General features: G+C 36.1%; 1 protein-coding gene across 1 annotated transcript; it reads right to left on the bottom strand.

Moving 5' to 3' along the window:
* Positions 1-2,052: 2,052 nt before the first annotated feature.
* LOC132702429 (uncharacterized) lies at positions 2,053-5,854 on the bottom strand. Its single transcript, XM_060671021.1, has 5 exons — positions 5,593-5,854; positions 3,348-3,464; positions 3,130-3,297; positions 2,797-3,075; positions 2,053-2,741 (listed from the first exon to the last, which is right to left on the bottom strand). Exons 1-5 carry the CDS (start codon positions 5,672-5,674, stop codon positions 2,053-2,055), a joined length of 1,335 nt encoding a protein of 444 aa, XP_060527004.1. The 5' UTR covers positions 5,675-5,854.
* Positions 5,855-27,622: the final 21,768 nt, after the last annotated feature.

The raw sequence follows: 27,622 nt of genomic DNA, 5'->3' as shown, positions 1-27,622 counted from the left end.
GAAGATCCGGCGCAATAACATTTATTCCAGGCATTGTTTCGATTATGTACAGGGTTTTTAAATTATGGCCAAAAATCTAATCTAGAAAATTATCCTTTTCCAGAGTAAATTATTAACCGCAGTAGGCATCAAGAGCTACAAGTTTTGTATTTATCACACACACCGCTCGAGATATTTGAAAAAAATCCATATGAAAATCACTATTCCGGGGACGCAGTCAAGGCGCGATATGACGTCATTGATTATTAACTTATTTTCTCGAAAACTATTTTCTACTTTGGAAACGTGGAAGATCCAGGGTTATAACCTCCATTTCCGGCTGATTTTAATTATGTACAGGCTGTGTCCGTAAATGGAAAACTATAAAACATGGGACAATTTGGTTTCAACAATGTCGAGAGAGTTTCAGGTTTTATCATTATTATCATACAGGGAGCACGAGGTGCTTGGAGTAATATTACTGGAAATCGTTATTCCTTGTACACCGTGTGCCAAGTAAAACGATTGACTGTAGAATCTGGAAACCCATAGGAGATACGAAAAAAAGTTTCGTAGAAAAAAATGTGTCTATCCGACATCAACTTTGTTATTTTAAATAGAACACCTTACGTATTTCTACATTTTTGGAATTCTTGGTCAAAATAAAGGTCCCTTTCTTAAGCAATTCTTATTCGAGTTTTGCATAGTTTAGGCAGAAATTGGGGTTATGTGTTATTTTTCATATTTTGATTACCCCATATAAAATTGTGTTGTGACGCTACTGATTTAACCACAGACTAAGTAGATGATGTACTGCTCAATAAGACAGATGCGTCTCAGCTTATACAGGTTGTCCCAAATAGTTGGTGTCGTGGAACACACTATATTTTTATTCAGATATCAATTCTGTTATAAAAAATTAAGGTAAGTTTGTAATTTATCTTATATTTAAATTTTACTTATTTTTTGAGATATTCGTGGTTTAAACAATGTCGTGGTTAAAAAATTAGACAAGCGGTTAGAAATGCGGTCTCCAGTATTATGACTGTCTATATGATGTCTATTGCAGAAGATGGACAATGTATTGAAAATATATTACAGTATCACCATACTTAAGTTTTTTTAGTTATATGTTTTTTTTTTTTATAGATTTGTTTATTCAAATTTGTTACCTTGTTTAGTTTTATTTTTGTTATAAGATATTTTCAATCAAGCTAGATAATTGACTATTAAATTTTTGTTTAAATATTAATTCTGAAGTTTTATTAGATTTGTTAAGGTATAGAGTCGATTTTTTTCAAAATTCCCATGTAATAATGGACACCCTGTATTATTAGCAATAAGTTTTATTCGCATATGTGGGGAGTATCATATCTTTGCTATTTAAAAAATATCTAATATTGGCAACAAGTGACTCAATGTGGGTAGTTTTAAATTCAACAAGATTTTGTACGGGTGTTATCTTAAACCTCTAATATCTCAAAAAGTTATTAAAATTTAAATATAAGATAAATTTCAAACTTACTTTATGTTTTGTCCTAGAATTGATATCTGAATAAAAATACAGGGGTTCCCTCTGAAACTTTTGTTGTTTGTTTGTTAATCACCTATTTGGGACACTCTGTATAAGCTGAGGCGTATGTATCTGTCAAACTGATTAAATAGCGCATCAGCTCCTTAATCTGTGATTAAATTTTCGTTGCAATACCTGGATAAGTAGCGTCACAGCACAATTTTATATGGGGCAATCAAAATATGAAAAAAAACACATAACCTCAATTTCTGCCTGAACTATGAATTTCCTAAGAAAGTGACTTCTACTTTAACCAAGGATTCTAAAGATGTTAGGTGTTCCGTTTATAATAACAGACTTGATGTCGGGGAGAGACAATGGATAGTTTCATTTGGCACACAGGGTACAATGCGTTCCTCTAGGACAAGAAACCGAGAAGCGGCTTCTTTTTGAAATAGAAAGCTGCTTCGCGCCACGCGCTACGAACCTGCCCGCCCGGCGAGGATTTTTCTAAAGCAACCTTAATTATTTTGCAGTACTCTTTATTGCTACATTAATGCTTATAGAGCGACTGCTCTCAAAATACCCGCCACCTCCAGCGGCGGCGCGACGCTTACGGCTTCCCTAAACGAAGAAACTTCACAACAGTAAAGGTACCCTTTTTCGGGCTTGGCCCAGTTGGGGTTGGCCCATCCAGCAGCGGCGCATATATCGGGACACAACAGTTGTTCGGCTTTCGGGACATCCTTCAGGAAAGGGTCATTGATTACCACGAAAGCTATCCCCGAATTATCCCTGTGACTACGCACGACCTTCCAGAAGTGTTTGGGGACCGGTAGCACCCCGTTCCCCCCTAGATAAATGGGTTGTGGGTTGTTGTTGATATCGGGATAAGTCAGAAGACCGTGAGTGCCGGTGAAGACGTCCACGGTGCCGTAACTCCTGGAGTTTTTCCGCACCGCCATCTCCAGGCTTTTCCAATTGGCGTTGTTCACGCTCTGCCACTTCGGTGCGGCGTTTAGATAAAAGTAGGTGGAATATTGACTGGTGGCGAGTAAGAAATCGGCGTGAGGTGCTAAGTGTCCCTTCACCAAAAACGAATTCTGTCTGATGTAAATATCCGCGAGATCGGTGGAGTTGAGGGTGATGGTGAATGCTTCCTTCTGAGAGCTAATGAGATACATGTAGCTGGCATCAATACCCAAACCTTCCTTGCTGAATTCTGGTCTGTAGGTAGACTTGGAAGCGTCTAACAGCGAAATACATGTATAAAAAAACAATTTTGCTAATCGATTTTCACTTACATTCGATTTCTGATCCGATCAATTGATGTTTGGTGTAGAAAGTACTGCCGCTGTTCGAGTCGTGGCACACGGTGATCAAGCCTACCCACTGACCAGATGGTAATTTGTGTCCGATGTCATATAGGGTACCCTTCCCGCTAGCGCATGGTCGAAGCTGTTTGTTCACCTGGCCCTTAACTATGATCGAGCATTTGAAGTTGGATAGAGGCTGATTGATGCCGTTGAGCTTTAAGATGCTCAAATTCTCACATTGGGGCTCGTGGATCTTCTCAGTCGGATCTTAATAGACAAAGAGCCAGACTAGCAAATATTTAATTCGATAAAAGCACTCACCTAGTGATAACCTGTTTTTCTCGCCTGGACACACCAAATTCAAAGTCTGTCCGTGTCTCAAGTGGATATGCCCTTTGCGTGGGATGATTATTGTATAGGGTGGTTCAGCACTCAACGGTACCGGCAAGTACTGTTCCACAGATGGATGAGTGACGTGCAAGGAGCAGTCTGAAAACTCGGAGGGTTACAATGTATCGCTTTCTTCACATCGTCATTACCGCTGCCATTGTTTTCCCTTCGTTCCGATTCAGTTTCAACCTTCGCAGTTTTCTTGATTCCCTTCTGAACCTCTTTAGTAGTAGTAGAACTGCGTGTAGTTGTGCATCGGGGTCGCTCTACGTTTAAATAAAGGTTTCGCGTTTAAACTTTGAAACAGATTAGTGACTTTAGGATGAACGGAAATAGTAGAGGTAGCAGGAACGTTCACGAAAACCTTAGAAGCCCTACTGAAGCTTTTGCAACGAAAAACGAGGTCACAATCTAATAGACAACGGCGATAAAGTACCGGACACCATAAAATCGATACAATTACCAGAAAAAAAAATAATCAGAAAAACTGTCCCAAGACCTTTAGCACAATACACCAGTCTCTTGGAAATGCAATTGATACGATACATTAATGAACATAATGCATAATGTGGGATATTTTGCGTATCAGAACACTGGAAAGGTGAAGGATAATTACAACAATTAGGAATCAAAGGATTTAAACTGTCCTAATGGTTTTGCAGAGACGAGGGATAACATGGAGGACTAGCCACTTTTACGGACCAAAGTGTTTCTGCCAAAAACAGAATAAAACTGTGTGGTTTATCACTATTTGGAGTCTTGAATGAGCGACCAGTGGGGTGTGAAAAATATTATAGTGGTTATGGTATATAGACCGCCATCGGGAGACATAAAAACATTTTTAGGAAAGATGGAGCAGACGTTGTCAAAAACATTCAAAGAAAAAAAAACACGTATTTTTAGTAGGAGATTTTAACATAGAACTCTCTAAAGAAAATAAAGCGGGCTCTGAATTCGTAGGAGTAGCGACGTCTTTTGATCGTGTGACGACCATTAAGGTAAATACTACAATAAATTGCAAGAAACGGCTAGATTTATTATTGAGTAACAACGATGAACAATATATACTTATGAAACTAAAAAAAGGAATATAATGAACGCACAAAGTATTAAATATGACAAACTGGTAATTCACTCAGATCATAAAATGATATGTATGTAGGCTGTCGGTAAAAAGATTACAGGGAAATACCATCCTAAAAATGAAGTAGGTCTCTAGGTGAATGCTGAGAAAGTAGAAAATGAATATGATCAGTTCTTAGTGTCGGTGATTCCAGAAATGTTCAAAAGTATCCATACAACAACCAATCCGCTGCCTGGATTCTCAAAAATCTTGCTGAACTTGCTATGTGTAGAAGATTACAAAAATTTATGAATGAGTGTTATCTACTTAATATAAATCAACATGGATTTTTAAAGGGAAGGGACTCAAAAGGTTATAGACAAATGTTTACAAACACTTTGAAAAAGGGGAAGCATCCGTTGAAATTTTCTTAGACTAATCGAAGGCATATGATTGCCTAGAGAGAGAGAGAGAGATGCTATTAACAAAATTAGAAAGATATGGCGGACAAAGTTCGTCACTGAAATGGATAAAGTCATATTTAAGCCAACGTGCTCAAATCGTTAGTTTACAAAAATTGACAGAATGAAAAATCAAAAGTTTGTTCTTATAAGCATGGCGTAGCTATGAGAATAGTATGAGGCCCCATTATGTTTGCTATATTGATCAATGATATATACACGGTTAAAGAAGGTTCCAGACAAATAATAATAAATTATGAGATGACACGAATATCTCCTAAATGTCTCCGAATAACAAATTAATTCTTAACACAGACAAAACAAATGCTGTATTCTTCAGAACTAAACAGTATAATATAGAAACAATAGGCAACCTCAGCGTACACAATACGACTCAATTAATTCAGTCTGTATGGTAGGCATATGAACGAAAAAAAAAATTAACGGTATTATATTTTCCGAATCAAGAATGAAAAAATAGTACCATTCAAGACTGTTTTATAAGTCTGAAAAGAGTAATCAGAGTAATTAGAAAAATTGAATATAATTAAACGTGCCGAAATGTGTTTAAACAAATGGGACTTTTAACATTATATGTTCTATATATTTTTGAATGCCTTATGTTCCTTCACAGAAATAAACCTATCCCTTGCATCGCTTGCAAATGACTGAAAAGAGTACTGTTAGACGAATTAATAATAGGAATGCGTTTAAAAGGGAAATTAATATTAAAGTAATATCCCGGAAATGCCCGAAGTGGCTCGGATCCGTGGAAAACGAAACTGATAAAGTGATGCTCCCTGCACGCTAAATCGGTGTGTATTTAGGTATTTTAAAGAAGGGAGTAGGAAAATGCTATAACGAACTTACTGTATCTCGGTTCGTTATAAGCTCCCCATGCTTTTGATTGTGATGAGGCTTGCAACAAACTCGCCAAGACTAATGTACCCATAGCAGCTAACGCACCAACAGCTGACGCACCACCGGCTTTAGCTGGGATCAGCCCTGGGGAGAGATTCACAAATCTCTTCTCTCTTCTGCTTGTTTCGTGCTCCAGGTGTTCATAAACTGAATCCACGCTGCGAGCCAACGACAACGATAGCACAAAACATACACCTACGAACAATAAAATGTAAAGTTTAGCAGCCATCTTGACTATACAGTACCCTTAAGTCATGTTTCCCATTATATACTCCTTTCAGATAAAGTCGGCAGTGGCGTAGCCTCCAGATAGACCAAATCAGGTGCAGATTTGGGCAGGAAACAATAAGTTATTAGTACAGGCAACAACTGGTTATCAAACGTCGGCAATACGAACAATACGAGGTGTGTTCAAAAAGTACTCGTGAATTGGTTACTATTGTAGTCGTTATGTTTTAGCCAGTGTGCAGGTTTTTTTGTGAACCAGAAGCGTTAGACGTGCATTTGCATAAAATATTGTTTAAAAAATTCAATGCAATTCTGCAAAACACTTGAAATGTTGACAAAAAAAAATGTTTATAAGTGGTACCAGATGGCTTAGAAGAGAGCTGTTGAACGACGCCAATGATGATCCTGATATGCTACTGACGACCCGGAGCCCAGTAGTTCTAAAAACCGAAAAAACACCTCAAGTTCGTTCAAATGTCAATGTTTTACTTACTCTTTTCTTTGATTATCGTGCGTGTTCGGTCAATAAAGTGTATTACCTCGAAGTTATGCACTGTTTGCGAGAAGCAATACGAAGAAAACGTGCTTGCGTCTATCTTTTTGGCCAAAAACAAAACCACAATCGTGCTACAGCAACCATATTCACCGAATATGGGCTCCAAAACTCAATAAATCCATGAAAAGAGGAAGGTTTGGAACGATTGAGGAAATAAACAAAAAATCGCTCGAGGAACTGAAGACAATACCAGAAAATGATTACCAGAAGTGCTTCGAGGATTCGAAAAAACATTGGCATAAGTGTATTATATCTTTGGGACAACATTAATATTGATAAATAAAGAAATACTTAAAAGTCTATAAAACTTCAAAGTCGCCTTACTTTTTGAATACACCTCGTATGTACGTCTATGAACGATCTTCTGAACCATTGCATCATTGCAAATTATTATGCTGTGAATCAAAATTAAACATTTCATGGGACTTTCCGCGGACAGCACCGTACCCAAATATTATCTCAGATTCGAATTTTCGACACGGTAAACAACGGAAATCAAACCATAGCAACTAGAATGAAAAAAAGAAAGGAGAATACGTTAAAAATGACGATGTATTAAGAGAAACTGGCAGACAGACGAATACCTTAGGAATCGAGAGGTATTAAAGAGAATTGACAGGGATAGAGAATTGCTGAAATTTGTCAAACAAGATGCCCAGAAAAAAAAAGAGTTTGCTAAATCCGACAGAGTGCAACACGAAAAAATAATTCTAATACTAAAAACAACGGGAATTGCTGACAAGGACTTGAGAATCATTGTCAACCGTGAAATGCTCCCGGGCCTATGAGAGTGTGTCGTGGGTTCTACGGCGGTAAATAAGGCACAGAATTTGGAAACTACCAAATTTTTACTGAGACTAACACTAAAACTTAAAAAAAAACTATAATAGCCGAGGGACTTTCTTTATCCCGAGAAACACCGTCCTATTGCACGTCTTCCACCCGTCTACCCCACTCACCAACTGACTTTTTAGCGGGGATCGCAAATGCCGCACTTAACATTTAATCGCGCACCGCATTACCACCCCTATTAAAACCATACATATGTTTTAACAGATGCTACTTTTCTAGTGGATAATGTAGCAAATTTGCTTCAGGCATGGGTTTAAACTTCTTTAAATTTATCATATTATACCGACCCAAATATTGTCCGGCATCGTTGACTAATAAATAAGATTTTGACCCCTCCCTTTCAAACACCTTATACGGATCTTCGTGTAATAGGAAAAACTTTTTAATTTCTGCATTTAAAGCTAACTCTTTGCTCCTCCTTTTGAAAAGTAAACGTTCCTTGGCTAATATCCAAAACTGAGTCAAATCATTGCCAATTTCTTTATTGACCCGCTTTGTCGCGTTTCCCTGCGGAAAATATATCGAGGTAAATATTTGCTTAACTTGATTCCGACTAAGACAAGATTTATACACTTGGGAATGAAATTGTGTCCCGTTATCATTTAATAACATTTTCGGCTTTTGTACTTCAGTAAAATATTTGTTCTCGAGTTTAGTCACAATAGCTTGCGCAGACGCTTTTCTTAACGGATATAATCTAGAATAGCGTGCAAAATTATCAACTATAACCAACAACTGGGTGGTAACAACACGAGATAGCGGCAACACTCCCATAAGATCGAAACAGGTCAAATCCCCGGACCTTTCAGTACTAATCGAGCTGAATTCTCCTACTAGTTTTTTTGAAACTTTAGCTTTCTGACAGAATTCACAAAAGGGTACCACCTGCCGAATATGTTTAAGCATTTTTTCCAATAAAATGAGCACTGCATGTGCGCAACTGTCTTTTTATAACCAAAATGTTAAGATTAAGGATTTGACTCTTTGGTATTATTTTTCTTGAAAAGTAAATTATGGTGCAGTTTATACCGCTGATGAAAACCCTCATTTAGAATGATTACAATTTAAGCCCTTTATAACCTTACATAACGCGGGATCCTTCATTTGATCTGATTGCAAAGTTTTAAAATCGTCCTTAATTAGTTTAAATTCTTGTGTTAAATTTAACATAAATGTGTTAACCCTTGCAATAAACTTTCTGAAAATCAATTTCTTCCATATACATTGGCAACTTGTAATACGAGATGTTTTTAGTGAACAATGCATAAAATAAGATAAAGCTTTGCGGTCGGCCACTATAAACAACGTAACCGTATAATTCAACTGCGGACCTTTCAAAGTGTTGCCGTGATACGCATTGGGATCCGACATCCGACATAAGCAAGCTCCGACAGCTTTCCCCGAACTATCCGCTTGTATATACAATGCTTTTTTAAAATCGGGGTGATTCACCATAGTAATGTTTAAATATTTATCCTTGCTTAACATAAAAACGGCATCTTGTTCATTACTCCAAAACCATTGAGTGCTTTTGAGTAACAATTTTACGGAACTGTTGAATCGGCACCTACGATCGAACCTAAGTTTGCTGATATTTCGCGGCTTTGGAAAAATTTTAATAGCTTCTATTCGATTTACTTACATTCGATTTAAATTATATATCCGACAAATTCAGTTTTAGATTTAGTGAATGCGGATTTTCGCAACTTAATTGTCAAATTAGAATTAATTAGATTCCTCAAAAATAACAGATAATTGTTTTAAATGAGTTTCAACATCTGATGAAAATATTAAAATGTCATCAACATAAACAACAGCAAAAGATAACACTTCGGGTCCGAGTAATTTGGACGGACCCCCTATAAAACTTGCCACCGGAGTTGATAGACCAAAAGGCAAAACATTAAAATAGTATGTTTTATTATTAAATAAAAATCCGCTAAAATACCGATGTTCCTTACGAATTGGTATTTGCCAATAAGAGTTTAAATGTCGAAGAAAATCTACTAATGTTTCTTGACCATGAGGCCAAATAACAAAAGTATCATCGACGTAGCGTTTCTATAATTTTGGTTTTAGATCAAATATGAGCCAGTGTCAGTCAAGCTCTGAAGAAGCCAACAGGATGATTGGCGAAACGTCAGCAAGTTGGCTCAGCAAAAACCGACGCAGGAGGAATCCAGAAGTTTTGTAAAAAGCATTACAGTAGCCTATGGAAGCCTTTGAAAAATTAGACATGCTTAAGTTTGTCACGCAATAGGCTGCCAAATCAGAGAAGAGTTTGCTAGTTTTGGCAGGAGATACAGTCGGCACTGGATTTATTTTATTCATTTGCCTTATCACGCTCTCGAATTTTAAATTTGGATTTTATTTTCTCAGTAATAGAATTTAAAACGAAATGATCGATAACCTCGGCCATAATTTGCCCTCGACGCTTTATCGTAACCAATTAATCAACTGTGGTCGTCGAGCCCTTCGGCTGAACCCGCGTCCCTTTAAAACACCGGGACGTTTCCCGCGGGACCGCGTCGCGAGTTTTTCCGCGCGTTACGAACGACAAAAGGAACGGGAAAAGTCGACCCCGGGAAAGAGGGCGGAAACAAAAAAAAAAACTTCGGACAATGAGACGCGGAGTTTTCCGGTAAAAACGGCGTCTCGTTCATTATTTACGTTTTCATCCGCGTCGGCGTCGCCTCGCATTTTTTTTCACCCGATTTGACGCCGTTATTAAGGAAAATTACAATTTTCGGGGGTCGCCCGGGGGCTAGGGGGGCGGACTTCGCGATTTTGCGTTAAGAAAGGGGATATTATAACAAAAACTTCGTAAAAATAAGGGACGACGATTTTACGAATGCGCCCTTAGATCGTTTTTGCCATAGAGCATTTTAAATAAATTTTAATGTCTCATGGCCCTATTGTTTTGTTAGACCACAAATGCACATTATGGATCCGGAATGGATAGAAAAATTGTAGAATTTAAGAAATAAAGTATACATATTTTAGAACACAGAGTTTTTAAATCAGTAAGTCGTCAAATAATTATATAAAACAGCATATAAGACAAAAGGCTCGATTATTTGAATCCAGCTTTATATAACAAACTGAATAGTGAACGATAATGAGTACCTTGTTACAACAGAAGAATGGAAGAACTAAACCAATTAATAATTGAAAATTTATGGCCTGCGTAAGTGAAATGAATCAATGATCAAGCTGCTGACAACTTACTACTTGATATACTCAAAAAGAAGGGTGTTCTACAGTTATAATGAAGTGTATATCTCGAGAATATATATTAAAGAACAATTATAGGAGATTCATTAGGGGATGAAAGTTCTTTTATACATATTTTTACCCATCTAGAGAATTGCGAATTTATTATTAAATATCTTGGTAGTGGTAGTAGTAGTAATGAATGTAATATATAATTATTATTACATTTAGTATTACATTATTACATTTCATTACAATTACTAACAAAAAAAAATTTTTTTAATTCATCTTAGTGAACAAAAATTGTGTGTTAGTGTGTAGTGTTAAATAAGCTATGGTGGCACTAAGTTCCCCCGTAAACTTTAACAATATTTAATATTTGTGTAATGTATTTTTTAAATAATGTAATACTTTTGCCGCATGTGCCCTACGATTTTGCTATGACCTTATCGTGAGCACGTAACCTTGAATACAGAAAAAGTTATTTCTCACACAAGACCGTTTAAAATATCTTCTCTTTAAGACACTTTTCATTTGGTAAATTGATTTGCACGTTTTCAAAGCACAAGTTAGTCACGGGAAACATAATCACATAAGAAATAGCTGCGATCAGACCTTGGCGTCCATCTTTTTTTCGCTAGATTCCACACAATAAGTGTCCGAAATTTAAAACTACCAAGTTTAAACTTGGCACGGTTCAGCCCTAGTGGGAGCTATTGCATCAGGGGGCCGTGAAGTATTTTTTAAAAAAAGTCAAAATCAATTCTCCAAAATGATTGCAAATGTCGAAAAAATTTATGAACGAAAAGACGCACGAGATCGAGATCAAAAAATTATTAAAAATAAGATTTATTAAAAATTCACAGGTTGTGTCGGCAATTTGCAAGAAACTAAAAAATGGGTTCTTTTTTTATAGATAATTGACTATAACTAGAAGTTAGTTTGTCAGTTTCTTAGACATGGTCATACCTACAACTTTTCTATTAACCATTTTCACATATTGTACAGGGTGTTCGGAATATTTTGTGCTATAATATAAAATATAGTAGGTGTCTTGAATGTGCAGCTTTCCACTTCAGATTTGGCAGGAAAATTTTATTTTTTTTTTGGTTATTCTTGCTTCTAGAAAATAGTATATTCTGCAACAAGTGCCATTTGACTGACGAGTTTATAAAAGAGTGAGATAAAGAGTTTACCAAACGTATTGCGTACTTGCATTGTATACTTTTTTCACGACCGTCACGAAAAAATCACAATTTAACAAACTAAAAATAATAACAGATTATTGGATTACTAAATTTCGTACCATTCGTTTATCGTTCCGATGTCATATAAACATGTCATGTCATGAAAACAACGGAATAAACACAATTTTAGAACGTTGTGTTGTTTATTTAACTTTTACAATTGATCATAGGGCCGTTTAGAGGATTACATTTTTAAGATCGTATGATTTATTATATTATTATTATATATTAATAAGATATTAATATAAAAACTGAATGCGAACGGTATGTAAAATTTCTGTTGGATACTTAAATTATTAATGTCACTTTACTTACTGACTAGTAGACTAAAATCTCCGAAAACATCCGATTGCTCTCAAACCCGTGTGTGTGTAATTAGGTATTTTACAGACGGGAATAGAAAACAGTATATTATGCAACAATATAGAATAGAAAACAGTATATTATGCAACAAGTGCCGTAAACGGCATTTGACTCACGAGTTTATTTGGCACGAGCGGAGCGAGCGTTTAATAAACGAATGACTTAAAAAGTTTACCGAATGTGTTGCATCATATACTATTTTCTACGACATTTAGTTTTTGAGTACATTTTCGCTAGACAACACGAATACATTCACTGACATGACCGTCAGAATTGACAAACGTCAAAATTCAATGCGTGGCAAATATCTCCGAAAACATCCGATTGCTCCCAAAGCCGTGCGGTAAAATCCCGAAAACGCCCGAAGTGGCTCGGATCCGTGGGAAACGAAACTAACGTGGTAAAGTGACGCTTCCCGTATGCTAGATCGGTGTGTAATTAGGCATTTTACAGACGGGAGTAGAAAAAAATATTTTTCTCTTAAACTATTTTCCCGATCGGCAAAATTCTTGAACCAGGATATGCGGGATATTCGGAACTATAACCCTTTCATTTTAAACGTTCCTTCGGTTACTTACACACTATTTGGACAAAAATCTAAATGACCCCGAAAATTGTTCTTTCCCAGAATAAATTATTAGCTATAAATCAAAATTCCTACAAAAATATTTAGATGGTAGGAAGCATCAATAGCCCCAATTTTGCGTATTTACGATTTTCGTCTATCACATATCATACGTATACTATCAAAAATGGCGAGCTTGCCGCAATGTGCAAAAAACACCGTCATGCGATAACCTAAAAGTTCAACGTTTACTCGACCCCCACACTCGCACGCGCGCGCTCACGCCCCCGTCCCCGAAAGGCATTACATCAATTTATCTAATATTCTGCTTACGAATTCCGAAATGAATTTACAACGTTTCGAGCGTGCAAAATAAAGGCGAGCCGCGAACCCCGTTGTCTTTTACGACCCTTATTTTTGTTTATTTCACTTTGGTTTACAGCACGCTCGCGTTTTTACGTTCATCTTGGGCCGTTTAAATAATTGACGAGCGATCCTACGGGGTATTTAAGTCGCGGGGGACGCGTGGTTTTCCGTCTCTACGCGATCCGGTTCGCTCGTTCAGACGAAATGTCGGGAAAATTTTTGGAAATTAGTTTATTCAATATTGTTGTAAACACGACGATAAAAAAAACAAGTCAACAATGCAAAAAATGCAATTGAAATCTATATATACATAACCAACAAACTGTAAAAAGAAAATGTTGACCTTTGAAAATTATTAATATTACTCATCATTTATTACTTACAAATTAAACGAAAGATACGAAAAAAAGTTTCGTACAAAAGTTTCTTGGACCCTCCTAAAGATTTAAAATATTGTAATTTCGTTGATACAGGGTGTCCGAAAAGTGTCCCCCCGACATCAATTTTGTTATTTTAAACAAAACGCCCTGTATATTTTGACCTTTTTTGAATCCTTGGTTAAAATAAAGGTCACTTTCTTAAGAAATTTCAATTCGAATTTTGCACAGTTTAGGCAGAAATTGAGGTTATGTGTTTTTTTTACATATTTTGATTGTCCCCTATAAAATTGTGTTGTGACGATACTGACCTAGGAATTGCAACGAAAATTTAGCCACAGACTAAGGAGATGATGCACTACTCAATCGATTTGACAGATGCGCCTCAGCTCATACAAGGTGTCCCAAATAGGTGGTGCTGTTTTGTCGAATTTAGTTAACAAAACCTCAAGATTTTCAAATGGAACACCTTATATTTTTTTTCAGATATCAATTCTAAGACAAAAAATAAGGTAAGCACTTTTTGAGATATTCGAGGTTTAAGATAACACCCGTATAAATTCTTGTTGAATTTACATCAGCCCACATTAGGTCACTTGTTGACAATATCAGGTATTTTTTAAATAGTAAAGAGATGATACTTCTTTTAGAGATATAACACTCCAGATATACGAATAACACCTATCGGTAACAATACAGATTTAATAAAACTTTGGAAATCATATTTAAAGAAACAGTTATTAGTTAAGTATCTAGCTTGATTGAAAATACCTAAAAACAAAAATAAATAATTGCAGATTACAGGTTAAGCAAGAAACTAAAACTTATTTCAAATGCAAATAAAATAAATACTGACAAAAAACTTGACAACTATGAACTTTTAAATAGAAATATGAAAAACAACCTTAACGCGTCCAAAAGAAAAACAATGATGTTATCGCCAACTACATTTGAAAATATTTTTATATTTCTTTGTTATTTTGATGCCAGATAAAACGAGCATTGTAAGAGGGACATTCTTAACTAAACTTTATGAACCGAATGAAAGAACTCATTTTAGTTTACTTTTTTTAATAGATTTATTTATTCAAAATTGTTAGTTATTTCCAATCAGGCTAGATAACTTCAATGTTCCTTAAAATATAAATTCTGAAGTTTTATTAAATCAGTTAAAGTGTGTATTATAGAGTCGATTTTTTTCAAAATTGCCACAAATTAATGAACACCCTGTATTGTCAGGTTTTATTCATATATATGGAGTATTTTATCTTTAAAAGAAGTAATATCGTGTCTATGCTATTTAAAAAATACTTAATATTGCCAACAAGTGACCTAACATGGACAGCTTAAATTCAACGAGGATTCATACGGATATAATCTTAAATCTCGAATATCTCAAAAGGTAAGTAAAATTTAAATATACGATAAATTATAAAGCTTTTCTTATTTTTGTCCTAAAACAGATTCTGAATAAAAATATAGGGTGCTCCATTTGAAAATCTTGAGATTTTGTTAATGAATTCGCCAAAATTTCACCATCTATTTGGGACACCCTGTATAAGCTAAAAAAAACACATATCCTCAATTTCTGCCTAAAATCTGCAAAATTCGAATCGGAACTTATTAACCAAGGATTCAAAAAATTTGGAAATATACCATTCCATTAAAAAACCATTTAAAATAACAAAATTGTTGTCGGGTGGAACACTTTTGGGACACCCCGTATCAACAAAATTAAGATATTTTAAATCTTCAGGAGTGTCCAAGAAGCTTTTGTACGAAACTTTTTGTCGTATCTCCTGTGGCATTCCAGATCATATATTGGATTGTTTTATTTGGCACACGTCCCTTAAATGTTGCATATTAACGGCAAATCCGGCAAATTACGTTCAAAATCCTTTGCCCTATAAACTTTGTCTTTTCTCTACTCAAAAGGTTTTGCATTTGCTTCTGTGGAAAACTCTACACCTTTTGTCCCGAAATAGGTTCTTCTTCCTAAAATGTGCGCTTTTTCAATTTACATTGATCCAATAACCCCTTGCAGAACTTTGAAATTTGTACGTCCAGGTGAACATCCAGAATTTTTACACTTATTGACTCGCGTAAAAATTTCCATAAACAATACACACTTATATTCAACAGTACAGCAAAGATAGATTAGTAAGGTTGCATAATGTTTGCAACTCCATCCTCCATCTTTTCTTATCTAGTGCCATTTTAGCTGCTTCTTTTCCTCTCTCTCTCCAGGTCTCCTTCTCTTAGCATATACGCTATATTCTGATCCCATGTTAGTTGCGGTCTTCCTTTGTTCCTTCGGCTGGATTTTCTCCTTTCCCAGATCACTTTTGTTCCTCTCTTTTTGTCCATTGTTTATAGGTATCCATGACAGCGTAATTGGCATTTCTCAATATCTTTGAGAACTGGTTGTACTTTCAATCTTTCGGATTCTGTCTCTCCATGATACCTAGGACCTTTCGTAGATAATTCATCTCCATGCTTTTGAGTCAGTCCCCAGCTTTCACATCAAAATGTTAAAATTGCGATGAATATTGTCTTGTATATAGTTATTTTGGTTTTAATTGATATTTCCCTCTGTCGTATGAAGCTTGATTTTACAGTGTGAAATAGTCTTGAGGTACTCTCTATTATCCCATTTGGTTCTGTTTGGTGGCACCCGTTGCTACTTCTCTACTGCTCTATTCGTTTCTTGTTTAATTCGATGTTCATAATTCTATTTGTTTTGGACGTAACCATAATTTTCGTTTTTCCTTCGTTCATTTTAGGTTTTTTCACATTTAGGCTGTTGTTCCAGATTTCCAGGTTCCCTTTCGTTCAAGACCTCTATACCCTACTAAGACCATTACATCGTCCACATTTAAGTGAAATATTTGCTCTCGTATACTGCGAAGTATGTTGATCGCATGTTGTCAGCTGCAACGCAATTTGTGCTGTTCTTATACTGCTGAAATTAGTTTTCCTTCAACGCCTTGCTCTGTCAAACTCTCCATCACCGCATATTTTGGAAGTTTGTCAAAAACTTGAATGTCTAATGAAATCATTTTTATGACGATTATGTCAGAAAAACGCCATCTGGCGGCAAGATAAACAACCTCAACGAGATCACTTGTAGAACGATCATTCATTCTAACTAGAGTTAAAAATGCTTTGCAGGAAAAGTGTTTAAAAAACCAAAAGGCCAATTACGCATCCGGGTGGCAATTTCAGAATCGCCCGGTATATTTTTATGTATACAATTTTTTGATTTGCCCAATTCCTTGCTCTATTAGTTCCTCGGGCTCTCATTGCTAGCTTATACGATTGGCTCTTCAAAAGCTTTCTTATCTGTATGGTTATATTCATCGGAAAAAATATCTCTTAAATAAGCGTTCCCTATGGTGGTATAATTGAATAACCGCGCAATTTCGGGCAATTTTTTTCACGGAGTTTTGAGTCGACTCGAGGCGTGACATTTAATTGCACTGCGACTCCTCGATCTAATTGCCGAGTTTTTTATCGAATTACGCGGTCCTTGGGGGGTGGACCGAGATAGACGTAACTAACTCCGGACTCCGGCCATAAATTTCTTCGCATCCGAAGCGCAATAGACCGATTTTTATTTTTTATTTTTTTTATACCACTATATTCATTTTTTAAACCTTCTGCAATATTAAATTCGCGTTCCCATTTCTTTGTTAAACTAAAACTATGTAAGAGCAGGATGGAAATATAACAAAGGAACAAAAATTGGTAAAAGATGGATATGGATATCAATAGATATAGATATCAAACAGCTGTTTTGGTTTGTTGTTATTTTTGTACTTCCCGAACGGAACTAGTTTTTGTGTAGGTTATTTTTATCATTACGTTTTATTAGTAATGAATATTGCTTAAAAAATTATCTGAACGACGAGGATATTGAAGAACTTGAAAAATTTTGCAGGAGTTAGGTGTCCCTTTTTAATAAGAGTAAAAAAACGAGGATATTATTGATATATTCATATATATTTCAACATTGATTGTCCCTGATGAGCTTCTTAAAAGTTTTTTATTCCTAGTTTTCAACACAAATACTGAAAAAAAATTCCTATAGTAATAAATCTTTTTAATTTCTAAACGAAACCGAAAGTCATTCTATTTACGTCAATAAGTAATGTCCGAACGAATAAATTGCATAATGACTGACTCTGAGTACCCGGAGTGAACAAGCCGAACCCGTCTCTTATAAACAATCAGGCCTAACAGAGCTACTAAGTGTTTCACTACAAAATATACTTACAGGTACAGAGTAGAATACCAACAGGTTTCAGTTATGTTGCCAAGAAAACCTCGACACAGAAGAAATCCAGATGATTTGTAAATAGCATTGCAGGAATTTTGGGAAGTTTCTTTGAAAAGTTCACGGGTAGCTTAAGTTTCGAGGTCTCGATGTACTTTGTTCTATATTTTTTTACAAATAAATCTTTTGAGACCTTAACCATCGTGTTTTTTTTTCTTTACGTGTATTTTTGGAGATCTGTCTTACTAACTAACTAACGCACTAAATTTGAAACACCTCCGGTTCAACAGGAAAGGATGAGAATAATACTCTTAAAAGTGTGATGTAAAGTTCGTTTGTTTGTTTGTTTGTTTCAAATTTCGAAACAGCTTCCTTTAATTTTCGTATAAATATAAAAGAATATGAGATATTGAGATATGTAATAATACTGTTTCTGTTTATTCGAAAATCGCAAAAATTGATTCACTAATCCGAAGAAACTCACATTCCTATTTGTTGTTTTTTATCAGCAACTCAGACTAATTAATTTAAAATCGATCAATATTGTTCTATTGCACCTGTTATATTGCGGATATAAACCGACATTTTTAAAGTGCAAACTTAATCGATGCTTCACTATTTGACAGACGTTTCCCCGCGCCGGTGTAAAGAATTAAAGGAAATTTATGCAAATTTATTTAAAGGCGAACGTAATTTTCTTAAGCCAATTCCGCCAATTAGGAGCCTAATTGGATCAGTATTCGACGAGAGCCCTATCCGTTTCCCATTTAAGAGGTCCCCCGTGGGGGCGGGCGGACTCCGCCGTCGTGTTTAAGACTAATTTCGATTTAATTTCTGCCCCCCGCGGCTTCCGTCTTTTTAAGCGGATAATAATTCGTCTCGACGCGAGACACGCCCTGTAGATGTCGCCCGCGTTTGTCACTTTGTTTCTCCATCTGGTTATCGCGTCGAAACACATCGGGGAAACTTCGCCAACTCCCAAACTAGCCGTAAAACTTTGCCTCCGAAGATGTGTTTCGTCGTTGAAACCGGCCATTTGCATTCTAATGGTCGACGCTTGGCGTCGTCGGGGGACACGCGACTGACGGCCGTCGAGAAACGACGCCCTGCCGTGCGGATTTTTTTTCTCAACAGCATAAGGAAACGTCTTCGTCGCATATATTATACGACAAGAGATGAGACGGAAAATTTGAAACCCCACATCCGACACCAAGTTCGATATTACCGCAAGACAATTGAATATACAGGGTGTTATTTAAGAAAGGAGGAAGGAGGAAGGTTGTAGGTCCCTGGAATAAAGGTTAATGACTTACCTTTTTTTCTCAAATACGCAATTCAAATCGCTGACGGACGCCACTGGTGGTGTTGCGCAGCTAAAAATGCCTGCCAAATTTGCTAAAAAAACGGTTTCCTAGGAGGTATGAAGTTTTCTTCTTAAAACGACTAAATTACGCAATTCACTTTATTCGTGCCATAAGTTTTATAACCTCTTGATGATACTGTGCAGGGTGGCCCGTTTACGAAGGGCTTATACCTTATTTCGAAACCTACGGATGTTACAAAAAAATTGAATACAAAAGTTCTTTCTTTTATTTTTTTTTATTTCCCTAATCGTCCCTTTTTGATATCCAGGGTGGTAAAACAGAGTTACATTCAAAGACAAATTCAACGATGTATGGATCTGTGATGCACCGTTACGAACTTATTTTCACAAAGGTTATGTTTAAACCATCATTGTTGGGTTGCTATTAACTTTTTAAACTTTTTTCCATCTATGATTTTTACGAAAAAAAAAATGCTTTTCTGAAGGCAATTCTCAAATTTAAAATATTTTCTTAAAATACGCGGCGTTGCCACGTCTCTCGAAATGATACTTTTCTCAATTTTCTTAAATGAGACACCCTGTACATTATTGGATTTTCGAATAGCCACTGTAATAGCAATTTCATTTATATAACATAGCACGGGTCTCTGACTTACCGTTTTGGCGTAATTGGCAGATAAAATTAAAAACTGGGTATAACATTTATTACGAAGTGGACTGTATTTTTGGCTGGTCAGCCTTAAAATGCTTAAGAGACGTTGAAAAAATCAAACTATACAACATTTGGGTGGCTGCTACTAATAATGCAAAATACTTACAAGTAAAATTTATTAAATTAGTTTTTCAGTATGTCGGCGATTTTGAAGAATACAACTTAAATACCTGTACATTTCGTGTGTTTTTTTACATTACCTGAAGGAACCTGAAAGAATAAATGAATTCTTTAATCGATTAGACATTTTTAAGCAATTATGTACGCCACAAAAAAAGGATGTTTTTTCCATTGGCATTTCCGTCCAGTGAAGTTGGTTGCAAATATCGGTTGTTTGAAAACTGTAATTTTTCGTATACGCTGCCGCCGCTAATCCTCCCCAGCCCCTTTTGTTTTGGGGTAAGATCTCCCGTACAAGCAAATTTGTCGTCGCTTAACAAATTTTCGACGTTCGTTAGTCACAATTGCGTTACAGGCCATTATATGGACCGTAACGAAATTTGACAGGCGCCGGTGACCGCGGTTCGGCAATTAGGGGCGGTTTTTTTGCCGCCGCCCCCCCCTCGGCCCGTCCCGCGAAGGGCGAAAAAAACGCCGCCCCTCGGCGACCCCCTCGAGCGCACGAAATTAATAGCGGCAACGCGACTACCGGACTGCGACTACAAATCATATTAACTGCCGCTAAATCCAACAATTGCCGTTAATTATTCCGCAACCCTCTGTATACTGTGTATGCATAATGCGTCAAATGACGGTCCAGCGATGCAATTGCCAATTGGGCCCCCAGGTTAAATAAGATTAACGTCAGGTGGACCGCCGGCGATCGCAATTTAGGGCGTATCGATAACGGCGGCGGCGTATCGACTTTGGCGATACGGCGACCGACTGTCGAAACTTTTCCGGATCGACAGCGAAACAAATTGACCGGTGTACGTCGAGAATAGCTATTAAATCGAAGATCAGTCTTATATGTATCGATTTGCGCGAATTAGATCAATAATGCGATAGCTGTTAAAGTTCGTCGAACGATATACCATTACATACCAATTTACTGTTATTCAACTGTTTTTCAAGACTATTACAATTAATTTTTTACCTAATACTAACATTATTCAATTTTGTTAGTCGCCTGCGATGTCTAGCAACGAAGAAGTTGAGATTGTAGTCGATGACGTAATAATCATTGATGGTGAACATTCTTCAAATACAAATGTTTCTGAAATCCACATTTGGGGAAAGTAGAGCCACACCGTATGCCACACTACCTAACTGACTGAATGGTGTCCAAGAAAGAAACACGCGGGAAGATCTTAGGGTTCCAAAAAGTCTACTTGTGAGATGCGAGAATATTGTTTTACAAATTTAAATTTGACATGAAGAGTTGTTTAGGTTTTTGAACAAGATATTTGAGAGATCGTGCCAAAAACATCCCCATTATATATTTAGATGAGACCTGGTTTGATAGCCACGCAACCCTCAAGAAAGGATGGACTGATGGTAACAGCAGGAAATGTTCGTTGGATGTGCCAGTTTCGCGGGGCAAACGAATTATCATACTACAAGCGGGCTCTGAAGCAGGTTGGGTAGATGTCAAAAGAGGTCAAAGGAGCCAAGGTTGGCTACCATGAAAAAATATTCCAATATTCATTATCGACTAAAGAAGTCGTCATTCAGAATTTTTTGCTTGAGAATGATATTTATTTTGAAAATTAAGACGGCAGCGTTTGATAGAAAGTACCACGTGGACAATTTTAATCCGATAGAACTGATTTTGAGAGAGCTCAAAACCCAGTTTGAGAAACAACACCTCTCCAAAATGTAGTTCTTGGGCAATAGAATTAAATAGAAGTGAACTAGAAGAAAAGCTGCTTCTAGTTGGAAAAAATGTGTACATGTCATAGAAGAAAAAAATGTTTACAGAACTCGACTAGAGCTAAAAGTTATTATTATTATGTAGAATAACTTTTTCCATAAATAAACATTGTTTTAAAGCTTAATTTACTCCTTCATTTATATTTATGTTAAACATAAACAACTGCATCGAGTAGTAATAATCATTATCGATTATAATCGAGGAATCTCACTGATGCAACTCTACACAAATCCGTCAGCTTATAGCATTTGTATACACGAAGTACCGAAGTTACAAACGGAAACCCAAACGAGAAAGGCCTGCGTTTAGACTTTGATAAAAAATTACCAATGTTAAATACCGGATTATATTCCAAAAACGGTATATCGTTGTGCGAACTATACTAACTGTGCAAACTAAATTGATAGTCAAAGTGAAAGTTACAGAGTGATTGATGTTACCAGGTACTCACTCAATGGATATTCAATATCGAAAAGACTTTTTGAGTTCCCTGGTGACCCATGTGTATTGTGTATTTCACGCTAATATTACTGAATACTAGAAATCAAATCTGCACATGCATTTTTAACCTTTTATAAGGTCTCTATTGGTTTAAGAGCTTACCAAGACGGCTTATAAAGACACTCTAGACCTCATGCCAGGTAGACTGCCGCCGATCTGAATTTTGCGGTTATCGATATCAGCCACATTACGATACGGAATAAACTAGTCCTGTCAATCGATTGTATTTGTATCGATTTGAACGAATTAAATCGACAAAGCGTCCAATCTAAATCGATAATTAACATACATGGTTAGAAGTCACGGAGCACAGTTACAGTTTTAATTCGTTTCTTGTGTTTTTTCCTGTCAAAAAGTGTCCTTGAAGATAGGATTCCGCCCAAAAGGTTAGGTTTTAGATCGATCCCTCTAGGCTTGATAACATTTTTATTACAAAAATGGTGACAAAGTCTTTAAGTAGGATGGCCACACGTCGTTACGATCGAAGATCAGATTCAATCCGCAATTTCTAATTCCTGAAACAACAACAGAGCTCTAACAAATTTCCTTTTAATTATAATTCACTTCTTTTATACCATCCCAAAGGTTTCACTATAATAATTTCGTCAAACCGGGCTTCCAAGGAGGTCGATAAGGGATAAGAAACCCCCATTGTAATCGATAACGCGTACACATATATATATCGCAAAACATCGCATTAACAGAAGATGTTCGACGGTGATCTCGTGGGTGTCGTGACGCCTCCCGCGGGTCCTCCCCCACGGTAAGCGACTCTCCCCCTCCTCGTTCTTTTAATGCAACATCGGTCGAACAACAATAGAACCGGAACGCGTAAATTGTACCCCCGACCCCCTACCAAAAAGCGAAAAACGCTCGCCTGAAGTATTATAAATTAAATCGTCGGTAAACAACGTTAAAACGCAACCTCGACGACGACGTAATCGGGTTATCAACATCCCGCCACCACCCTGCAGAAGGGGGTGACTGTCTATCCCTTGAATAATTAGGGAAGACGTCATCTCCCGCGCGTACATACCGGATGCGTATTAATTAATCAAAATTTCACCTGCCGTTTAAGACGTACGTCGCACGATGGGACGCGGTTGTGGCCCCACCCCTTCCGCCGAATAAGTTAAATTAATCGGGTAAGTTAAAATCGGATTTCCAACGACGTGGCGTAGAACGCGACGGGGAGGGGGCGGTTAAACGCGAGTGCTAAAGCGGGTCTTTGATAGGATCGAAAAAAAGCACTCTTTTTAGGCCTGGCTTAAAAAAATCGTTTACTTAAATTAAGAAGCCAATTTTTAATTAAAGGTAGGTACAGTCTGATACTAAATAGCTGAAGTTCGACGCTTAGAAAATAATTGCGATCGTACTGGGTAGGAAAGCAGACGCAGATGATCTAAAAATTTTAAAATTGGTTTACTCTGTGGCATATTACGTATTGTTGCAGAGAGATTTGTCAAAGTTTTGTGGAAGACAAGATTGTTTGTTACCCTGGGAAATGTATTTTGTTAACAAAAAAATTACCGCAATTGAACACAAACTGGACTTTTCAGATTACAGTGAATTCGGGGCTTCTTTTTTAAGTACACGTAGAAAAAAATGTTAAAAAGACTCTAAAGAGTTTTGATTTTATTCTACTACTGATAAGACTTTTTTACAGTCTTGTCAGACCCGTGTGGAATATGCTACGAAAGTCTGAAATCCAATCTAATTTAAATATTATATATTTACTAGACAGGCACATTTTTTTAGTTAGAGTGAAAGCCTATTTTTGGAAAATCGTATACCAAATTTTGATTTACTGTTTCTTTATAAAGTTCGAAATAATTTGATTGAATCCCCTTAACACACTTTAGTTGTAATACCTACATTTTTTGAAACAGGCAAATGTTAGCTGTATCATTCAAAGTACTCTTTTAACACTCCAACTATCAGATGTACCCGTAATTCTAACAGGGTAGAGAACGCGTTTCCTTATATTGATCTATTTGCTCTGAGTTTTGAAAGCTTTAAATGACACTTAACCCATTTTTTCCAAGTGGTGCGTTAATGCAACACATATTCTATGATTTTTTTTTGTCACATCCAGGAAATATTTTTGCACATCCATTTAGAATTTTTTTTACTGTAACTACTAAAGGACATAAAACCGTAGAAATCGTTAATTTATGTGTATGTGTGTTACATTTTCAAGTAAATCCAAAATAGAAAAAAAATATTGCCATTTGTGTTAAGTTTATAGTATGTAGATTACATCGCAGAAAACATTCACTGGAAATAATATATTGATTATGCTTTATTTTTTGAAAATATTACTGGTGCGTGAATGCACCACTGGTTTTATCTGTCAAACAAAACTTTGTTATTGCAAGTCTAGACAAGTCAGCGCATGTAAAAGAAACATCCAACAATTAGCGTGTTCTTTAGTATTTGTTCTTAAAATATGGCATTTCCAAAGTATTTGACTCAAAATGAATTAGAGACGGCTGTGGAGGAGATCGTGATGGATGAGGACAATAACAATGAAAGTCGCAAGTATTATTTCGATTTACGTATTCATATGTATTGTAACATTCGATTCCTTGTAAATTTACGTCAAAAATGGCGTGAAAAAATATTTATAGAACATACACCCGACGTGGATACCTTGACTGACGAAGAAGATATGAACGATAACATAAATCTACAAGAGTTTGGGGAACCAACTGATATAGTTGGAACTTTCGAGTTAGATACACCGAATGATAAAGCTGTCCTTCAAGAGTCCTCTAATTCATCAACTACTGAACCTGAATGAAACTCATCAGATGATGAAACCCTGGAATTCAAAAGAAGACGTATGCTTTCTGCAAACAACGGGCTTGCTTCTACTGTCAAATGGAAGAAAGGTCAGATGGTTCGTTTACGCACCAGTATATTTTTGTATGTTTCGAGTTTTTTTTTTTTTTTTGACACATGTAATGCATTCTTACGTGCAACAAAATAAGTAATTTCGGAGGGAAAAAGCATTTTTCTTTACTTTTAAGATGGTGTACCAATTAACATTCTCGAATAAAAAGCTGTAATTACTATTTAATTAGATTTAACTGGTAAAAACTGATCCACTGACAAAGTATTTCCTTTTCAGTTTGTAGGAAAGACTTGTATATAAATAAAATAAATAAAATTTAAAAAAATGAAATGACACATTGACAGAGTCGTAGTAATTAATTAAATATATAACCAGTGTAAGAATTTAAAATTGTTATTTTACAGGTGTTTTTTAAGTGTTTTCATTTAATTACACTTGAAGTGTCCCCAATGCCTGTAACATAAAATCATTTTTCGCATTGCCGCAGCATCCTACGGCTCCAGCTCACTCGACGGTAATTTTCCTTATGGCGGGACGAAAATAACCAACAATCTGCGTAACGAACACAAAATTTTATAAAGGAGGAAGCAGTTTAAAATGCTGTATTCAAATCAGTAATCGTTTCTCATGACAGTACGTTTTAATACTTGGAACGATCTAATATGTTCCATCGGTTAGATTTTTGTTTGTTTGTAAGCAATTGAACGCTGCTAGCCAACAATATGATAGATTATAATCCAATCGTTTCGAGGTAAGATTTTAGGTTTGGAGTGTGTTACGCGCGAACAAATCTGTTGTTCTACGTTTAAATCATCGGCAAACCAGCATCGCAAATGAAAATATTACAGGATAAAGGGCCCAGATGAGATCTCTGGGGAACATCCGAGGTAACAGCGTTGGATCTCACAACCAATATGCATGGAATTTTTTTTTGTAAAAACCATGTCGATTTGGATCTGCGTAATTTTTTACTAGAAAAAACAGCAGTGAAAAAATTGCAGCCACAAAAACCTTGGCAAAATGACGTAAGAGAGACCTAGATATTTATTAAAGAGAATGTTAACAGGTTTCGATAAAAGTGGGAAAGTTTTGTATATTTGTTTAATAGAATTTTCCGAAAATCCAATAAAGATAAAGATAAATGCTTTTTTTTTATAAATATAAATTTTGCATAGAGTACTTATATATTTGCAAAAACACCTAAGTAGCAAACACATAAAATAAGTTCTAGTGAGCAATATTTACATTCATATTTCAATGTCGATTTTACTAAAGCGATTCGCTAAAATCTAGTATATATTGTTTATTAACAGCACTCTGACGAATTCGTAATATTTTAACTATCAAGTTCTAAGTTCTACTAGGATCTCGAACAGGTATACCGACGGAAGCGTCCTGATCTTGTGCTTCAAAACAGTCTACACAACTATCAGCCGATTTCTGGAGAGCAAAGCCTCACTTTTTTATTTATTTAATTACTATAATACAAAAATTTTTATCCAATGAAGTGTTTATGTGGATGGGTAGCGATAAAATTGTTTTTGTGTATTAATTCTAATTATTTATTTTGCATTGCGAGTCTCGCATAGAGAATTTATTTTACAATTTCCACGTAAGTTTCCTTATTTGCTGGTAAAATAAACATTTGCGTATTCCCGAAAACTGCTACAAACGAAGAAAAGAAAAGAAAGCAGTTTTAAGTGGACAAGAAACATGATTCTGCTGTTATCGAATTCCATTCTAATTCTTCTAATATTTTCATTATATTCATTACTTCCTTTTAAACCAATCTCTGTGAGACATTTCCGGTGCACGAATATAAGATTTAGCGAAAAGGCACCAAACTAAATCTTTCTTGCAGCCCTTTTTGTTCGAAATATTTTTATAGAAAATCCCCACGCAACATAAATTGCCGATTTTTTCTTGTATTTCAAATTGGTGCTATGGTAGATGCGCATTCGCATACCAATTTCTCAAATTTTCCATTTTTTTTTCAAAAAATTAACTTATTGATTGAATGAAACTTCAAACTTCGAGCGGGCTGGTAAAAATTGACTTTTTCTATCAAGTTCTCAACTAACGCGCCTGAGATACAAAAAAAAATCTAAAAACTTTAAATGATTTTGTTTTATGGTGTTTAATCATTACTAAAAAAATAAGAAATGGCGTGATTAGAGGTGGCACCTCAGTAAGTATAAAGAACCAATAACACTAGACAACCGATACCTTCTTTAATTTTGGCGGATGCGCTGGGTACATTTGATTTTTAAAAAAATTATCTTTTTCAAATAAGATTGTCTGGAGAGAGTATATCGCTATTCATGTTTTTTTATTTCAATTAATAATCCAGAAAAAAGCACGTGATACTTTCTTCAAATTTTTTCAAAAATACAGAAAAAATTTTATTGGTAGAAAAATTCAGGTACAAATACGAAGACTAAACGCGGGTTAATCCAGACGCGAAATCGGACGTGCGACGAAATCGTCATCCCTCGGGACCGTATTAACGGCTAAACCCTTTTAAGGTCCCGCGCGATATACGCGAAAATAAGAGCCCCGTAATATGGTCAGTCGCCGCGACGCCGTCGAGGGACGCCGTCCGTCGGAAGCGCCCTTGTACGTCGTAATTAACAAGGGATTCCCTCGGCGGCAAAGACGTCATAACCCGG

Source organism: Cylas formicarius, unplaced genomic scaffold (assembly GCF_029955315.1).
Source record: "Cylas formicarius isolate icCylForm1 unplaced genomic scaffold, icCylForm1.1 PGA_scaffold_5__7_contigs__length_24384050, whole genome shotgun sequence".
Lineage (NCBI taxonomy): Eukaryota > Metazoa > Arthropoda > Insecta > Coleoptera > Brentidae > Cylas > Cylas formicarius.
The sequence above is the reverse complement of the archived record's forward strand: the minus strand, read 5'-3'. Positions and strand labels throughout refer to the sequence as shown.

Coding starts and splice junctions, on each gene's coding strand:
- LOC132702429 (XM_060671021.1), bottom strand. CDS start 5,674: ATGGGTACATTAGTCTTGGCGAGTTTGTTGCAAGCCTCATCACAATCA. Junction 3,465..5,592: donor TTATAACGAACCGAGATACA/GTAAGTTCGTTA, acceptor ATTTAAACGTAG/AGCGACCCCGATGCACAACT. Junction 2,742..2,796: donor GATCGGATCAGAAATCGAAT/GTAAGTGAAAAT, acceptor TTTCGCTGTTAG/ACGCTTCCAAGTCTACCTAC.